This window comes from Hibiscus syriacus, unplaced genomic scaffold, assembly GCF_006381635.1.
Source record: "Hibiscus syriacus cultivar Baekdansim isolate YM2019G1 unplaced genomic scaffold, ASM638163v2 tig00116962_pilon, whole genome shotgun sequence".
NCBI lineage: Eukaryota > Viridiplantae > Streptophyta > Magnoliopsida > Malvales > Malvaceae > Hibiscus > Hibiscus syriacus.
The window spans coordinates 774,175-781,560 of NW_024063488.1; the positions used below are offsets into that span (position 1 = coordinate 774,175).

The 7,386-nt window shown below is 31.7% G+C and overlaps 1 protein-coding gene across 1 annotated transcript; it reads right to left on the bottom strand.

Moving 5' to 3' along the window:
- Nucleotides 1-366: 366 nt before the first annotated feature.
- LOC120190138 (caffeoylshikimate esterase-like) lies at nucleotides 367-4,712 on the bottom strand. The gene is made up of 5 exons (XM_039193266.1): nucleotides 4,545-4,712; nucleotides 4,302-4,428; nucleotides 4,057-4,203; nucleotides 736-866; nucleotides 367-651 (listed from the first exon to the last, which is right to left on the bottom strand). Exons 1-5 carry the CDS (start codon nucleotides 4,560-4,562, stop codon nucleotides 367-369), a joined length of 708 nt encoding a protein of 235 aa, XP_039049197.1. The 5' UTR covers nucleotides 4,563-4,712.
- Between the last annotated feature and the right edge of the window lie 2,674 nt (nucleotides 4,713-7,386).

Consider the following 7,386-nt stretch of genomic DNA (forward strand, 5'->3'; position numbering starts at 1 on the left):
TTCCAGTTTAGTCCATTTATTGAACTGTTCTGTACAAATATATAAATATGTGGGTGTGAAATGAAATAGAGAGATTGTGGTCAGCATGCTGTTTAACTGGTATGTTAATCAAGCCATGAAACTATGTCACTGAAAACTCTAAGAATCATGTCATCTGGTTCACCTTCAAGAAGAGAATGGCCAGCATCCTTGTATATGATAATATTCTTGTCCGAGCTGCTTGCTTTCTCGTACAATGCTTGACTAACAGATGGGTCCGTCACGATGTCGTTCTCTCCATGCAATATTAATATCGGAAGTGTCCAAGCACGAAGTAGAAGAATCATGGGCCAAAAAACGCGATAAAAATAGTAGTTGGTTCAAATTTCATTTTGAAACGTGGATAGCGAAAGGGGAAAGGAAACTGGACCTTTTCCATATTTTTTGTTCCATCTCGTTGGTGATTCTCAACATCTCCAGAGCAGTCCACAAGCGTGGTTTGTCCTTGTAAGCAATAACATTATAGGAACGAGCCAGTTTTCTCTTCTTAATGTCTCTAAATCCCGCCTCCGCCAAATCCTTCTGTGGGACTAACTTCTGTTTTGGAAGAATATTAGCCACACCAATCAGAATTTGCTTCAGTATCCAGAGTGGAACCATGTTGTCAGCTATCTACACGAAGAACTCTTATCAATCGAAGTAATAAGAAAGAACGTGTAAATAAAATCCTTAAAATGTTTATGCTCAGAACTGTACTTTGCACATAGGAGCAACAAGACATGCACCACTCCAGGCGTTAGGTTGCTTTAGATGCAACTTCAGAGCCACTGCTCCACCCATGGACTGGCCGAAGAGGAAGCATGGAAGAGTCCGAAAATCAAGATTCTCTGAAATTGAATTAAACAGAAGTAAACATAAAAAATAGGGTAAAGTATAGTAATGGTCACTGAACATTTCTGAAGCTTGCATTTAGGTCCCCCAACTTTTAAAACTTGCAATACAGTCCCCCAACATTTATTCCGTTTGCAATATGGTCCCCCAACTTAAACCACCGTTAGAAATTAGGGTAAATTATATAAAAGGTTATTGAACTTTTCAGACACTTGAATTTAGGTCCCCCAACTTTTAAAACTTGCAAAACAGTCATCAATTTCATTCTAAACCCTAAATTCCAAAATAATTCAATTAAATTCAATTATGTCAGATTTATTATTATTTAATTTCATCTTATTTCATGTGATACGTATTTTTATATAAATATAATAGTATAATTCTTATCTGTTGAAGAAATTTTTTAATTAAAAAAAGTAGTTAGGATATAGAAGAGGTTGAAAATAATTCGAATTTTAAATTTATAAAATGTTATTTTGACGTATAAATAAAAGTGTAAACTACTAGGTTGACAACTTAACTATCTAGCCCTTTTTACTTTTGTCATCGATCTTTTAAATTTATCAATCATACAACATAATTATTTAACTGTTTCAACTAAGCCACTAGTCGTTACCAATTGATACAAATGATGAAGTGGCAGTTAAAAGGAATTGACATTATTATACATTCAGTCTTTATTATTTATATAATCAATTTGGTCCTAAATTAAATAGAATTTAATAAATTAATCATTTAATTAGGATCTGACATGTGTTAGCACATGATCATGACATGTGTCATTGGTGACACATGTCACCACCTAATTATTTATATATGCTATCAATTTGGTCCTAAATTAAATAAACTTTAATAAATTAATCATTTAACCAGGATCTGACATGTGTTAACGCATGATCATGATATATGTTATTGGTGACACATGTCACCACCTAATTAGAAGAAAATTAAGTTACAAAGAAGTAAAATTTGGGTCTTGGGCAAACTCAAACCTGAGTCACGCAAATGAAAGATACAGGGTGGAGCCACTAAGCTAACACCATCGTTTGTGTTAAGAGATATACAATAATACATATACTAATAGTATGACCAATTCCAGAAAAAAAAGAATATAATGGAAAATGGAAATAATGAGATTTGAACTTCGGCAAAAAAATTGAAAGCAATAAATGATGGGAAAATATTATATTTTTTTACAATAAAAAATATTATATTTGATAAATTGTTTGATAGATTTAATATATTTTTTAAATATTAGTTGATACAATATTTTAAAAGAATAAATTTAAGATTTATATATTTTTAAACTAAATTTAATAATTATATTTTTCATATTTATAATTCATGATTATATATATAATGAGTATTTCTAATATAATTAATAATTTTAATTTCTTATTAAAAATAAAATATTCAAAAAATATAAATGATTCATACATTAATATATGAATATATTTTTTTATTTATACATCTAAATATAAATATACATTTATATAAATATATGTTTATTCGTATATTGAAATATTTTGATTAAAATATAAACATATTTTAAATACTAGTTTATACAAGAAAAATAAAATATATCAAAAATATAAATGATTCATACATTTAAATATAAATTGAATCATTTATATTTTCTATACATCTATATTTAATAAGAAAATAAAATTATTGGGGGACTGTTTTGCAAGTTTTAAAAGTTGGTGACCTAAATTCAAGTGCCTAAAAAGTTCAATGACCGTTTATATAATTTATCCTAATTTTCTAACAGTGATTTAAGTTGGGGACCATATTGCAAACGGAATAAATGTTGGGGGACTGTATTGCAAGTTTTAAAAGTTGAGGGACCTAAATGCAAGCTTCAGAAATGTTCAGTGACCATTACTATACTTTACCCATAAAATTATGAACGGAACATCATCGTTGATGAATAATTTATATAAGAAAAATGAACCAGCAAAAGAAACGGAAAAACTAAATCTTCTTACGTATTAAGAGTAACACAACAAGAGAACTAAAAGCAAATGAATCGTCCCAGTTCATTGTTACTGATGTTATGGCAAATATTGATAATATTAATAATAATGATGTCTGCAGAGATAAAATAGCAATCTTCCGATTCAAATTTTGACGGAAGGCTGAAAGTTCAACGACCTTCTACTTGATAGAGTAGAAAGGACGACATGGTGCTTGAAATTAATCTCTCTACCAGCTAAGTCACAAGCTCTCCCTGGTCTCTTCTTTTAAGAAAAAGATTCAACCGGATTCTTGCTTGCACAATTAAAGTGAAATGAGAAGACAGAAAGTAAAAGATGCAAGTGCAATTTCTTCTACTCAATATGATAGAGTAGAGAAGCGAGACAACAAATATGCAAATGTGATTTTCATCTGAATATAAATTTTGATCACGCAGATTATACCGACTACAGATAGGAAAATGTGAGAGAACATGAAATTTTAAGAACATTTTAGGAATAAATTCACTTACAAATCCAATAACAAAGCACGAACGGAAAATCAAATATCTATCATCCTTTTTTTAAGTTCTTATTGGTTTCTTCTTCAAGTTGAGAAGTTTGTTTTCTGTGCTCTGCCATAATATATGACTGCCATATCAACGCCTTCTGGCTTCTGCGTCTTCATTTTATATCATAATCAAACTCTACCCCATGGAGTGCTGAACCCACAAGTTATAGAGGGAAAATAATGTGAAGGTTTTCTCCAGGTCATTTTATTACTAGAGTGCTAAGAAATGTGTGATGTATCTAACCAACGCTACGCAGCTGAAGAGGATGGAAGAGCAACATTTGTCATATACAGAAGGTCGGTGCACGTCTTTTGGACATAACTTTTAATTGGGAAACGATGCATAAAGCATGATTTCATCTTTTTCCAAGTCCTAGGAGTGATAATTATGATTAGGTGATTCCTGAAACCCAAATATTAACAGCAATATAGAACGAAAATCATAAAGGATTGCATATTGCCAAGAAATCACACAAAAAAATCAGTGTACTAAACTAAATCCCCATATCAAGTTACTTTACTTCATTGAACAAGGTTATGAATGAATTTTCCTATCTAGGGGAACCTGAGGCTATCTAAGAAAAATTATGTAGCAAACCAAGAAGTTCTAAAAAAAGAGGCAAAATAATATCATTAGGACTTAGGGTGGAAAAATCACACCTTTAATTTTGGTGTATTGCTCCATCACATCATCCACAAGCCTGTCAAAGCTATCAATATAGCAATGAAGACCTTCGGACAGGCCGAATCCAGGGTAATCCATTGCAAAAACTCCATATCCACATGATGCCAATTTCCTGGCAATTCCTGGTAACAATGTCAAACAAATAATTAGGTCCCATTACAACATATGCAAAACTACAAAAAGGTCATTAGTTATTACTTATTAGTTCTGAACTACATGCCTTCAGCAAAAAATGTGCAAGTATCCCCATAACCATGACAAAAGAACACCATTGCCTTGGGCTGGGAGGCCTCTGGAAGCCAACTTGTCGAGAAAATTTCCAATCCCCTAGAATTCACCTCATATGACTATACCACAAAATTTCAAAATATTAAGTGATTATGAAGTAAACTATAGCCATTGCAAATCTGCAATGAATCAAACATGAGGAAACAAAACATTTAGTTGGTGAGATAGACAACACCTTATGTGTGAACTCCATCAACTGTGTCCAAGAAGGAAAAGAAAAAGCATCTGAATAAGCAACATCATGGATATTTACAGCAGAGAAATCTTTTAGAAAGAAAAAAAACTTTCCGGTTGCCGAAGGTAACTCTTTCTTAAGGATAATCTGGTGGCCTTTCACTTGATATTAACACCACTGAACCACTAAACAGCTAAAATCTCAGGAAGATTGTTACACACACAAAATCATTCGAATTTGGAAGCTCTTACACATTGAAAATGAGATACTAAATCGAAAAGTGCAAGCCCAAAGCTTTTACCCCCATCTTCAGCCTATTTGGAGGTGTCTGTCAAACAAAGTAGACCAAGCAACATTTACTTAACAACCACTCAAATAAAAAAAAAAAAAGATATCTACCAGGCATGGATATGAAAATTGTGTTCTAACATTCACAATTTGTTTACTCATTTTGAGAATTACCCAATTTTGTTCAATTTAAATTATTTTTTCACTCAAACTAATCAACTTAATGCTTTTACCTATCACTAAAAACCATCAGACAGTAAAATGAAAGAATGCCCATAAACAATCCTACGTATAGCTTATTCATTTTCTATACTCGAATGTTGAGCAATTGTCAGTTCATTCTATACCAACTCAACCAAATCCTCTAGACAGCATAAAGACAACTCAAATGAAAGAACAGAAGGGGGAAAAAACCAAATGAATGACCTTGAACAAAAAAAAAAAAAAAAAAGAGAAGTTCAAATATATATTAGGAGAATGAAGTTGAAAAGCAGTGACCTTGAAAAAAATATGATCAATTCCAAGTTGAATATGCTTAAAGGCTTCCCTGGCTCTCCTTCTAGCAAGTGCATCATCCATATTAGCATCCAAAATCTTTTGCAACTCATCATCCACCCCTTGAAGCTTCAAGGGCTTAGCAATTAGTATGCCTTTTTCTCTTCTCCACTTCAACAAAAACCCTGCCACCCACCAAAATTTTATCTCTTTTAAGTTTTTAGATACCCTTTTTTTCCAATAGAAAGAAGAAAAAACGTCCTACTTTTTTGGCTTTGGTTTCTAGAATTACCGTCAAAAGGGTGGCTCCGGAACAAGTTTGAAGTTTTCAAAGCCATGTGGATTTTCTTCCTGGAAAAGTAATTAAATAGGAATAAAATATTACATCGACGAAATACCAGCAAGCAAAACAACAAAAGTGAAGTGGAGAGATTCTTTGCGGTTTGTTTATTTACATTTCAAATTTTTGTTTTAAATAGAAAGGAGATTCAAACTTAATTAGCGAAAAATAGTTAATTATTAGAGAGACTGTCTCAAGAGCTATTTCAAGACAACCAACCCAACTCATTGACTTCATATCAAAATCCATCCAACATACATGGTTTCTCTATCTAACAACAATATAACACGAACGAGCATATATATTACGGATCATACAAAATTTATTACGATGTTCATGACCAATTTGGTCACCATTTTCTCCGGTAACACTATCAGTAATATTCGTACACACCCATGATCACAACCTCCCATAAATAAGGGCGTATTCGATTCAGTTTTTCAATAAAATATTAAGTGAACCGTACTTTGTTGTTGTTTTTTTAAATTGAAACCGAAATTGAACGATATAAAAGCCACCGCTTTTAGTTTGTTTTGGTTTCGATTCGATTTTATAATTTTGATTATTCATTATTTTTCAAATTTAAGATATCAAATTTAAAGTTTAAATCGAGTGCAAATATACAAATCTTAAATGCATAAAAATATTATTAGTTTTAATATTTTATTTATTTAAGTTTTTCTTATAATAAATTCAAAATTAATTTATTGTGAATATTTTTTTTTCTAATCCGATTTGATTTGAAACAAATAGTTTCCATATGGAAAAATTGAAACCGAATTTAATTGTATAATTATATTTTTAAATCAAACTGAAACCGAATTGCAAAACGAAAAACACAAATCGAACTGAACCGCATAGTTTGGCTTGAATGGGTTTTTTTTCCGATTTCATTGCTTAACCGTACCTACAAGTCCATGACCTATGGACAGAGAGTTGAGAAGCCTGCAAACATAATTTCAAGCCTCTCGGAGGTCCATCCGCAGCTGCAATAGCAGAATCAACAAGAAGAAGAATTGATTCTGAAAACCCTCCGAGAGATGTTAATTTATCAACATCATAGAAGTAAACGTAGAGGAAAAAAGGATGAAAGAGCTTCCAATGTTGAGCAAAGACGTCAGTAAGAACGGCCAGTTGTCCGCATAAATGTCTTAGAGGATAGAGTTCCCTTGATAATCAAGGGAGGGATAACATTATCACATATCACATCATCACTTTAGACATATAAAACTTATCACACCAACGATAAACGTTGACTGTTAATCAACTAACAATTTTCATTCAGCCAAAGTTCATAGATTTAAGATAGATTTCAACAATAAAAAATTGTAATCTGATTCTAAGCTCTAATCTCAAATTATTCAACTTACGAACTTATTGAACTGATCTGTTTACCTAAAATTATTAATCCGATAGTGCAGATACGAGAATACTCTTCACCAAATAAATTTCACGTGCGGATTTGACTAAAAACCCAGATTCCAAATGAGTGACCTTAAGACAAAAAATGATTTCAGTGCATTTAAGACAAGATCATGATAAATTTTCATATTGATTGTCATCTTATCTTAAGTCAATCAACATATATCATCACTATAAGATATGCAACTAAAGGTATAAATTATGGAATAAAGACTAAACAAAGTATGTAAAAATCGTCACTTTCTTCGACCTCTAATATTCTTAGAATCTCTCGTCTGTTATATATAACAACTCTTG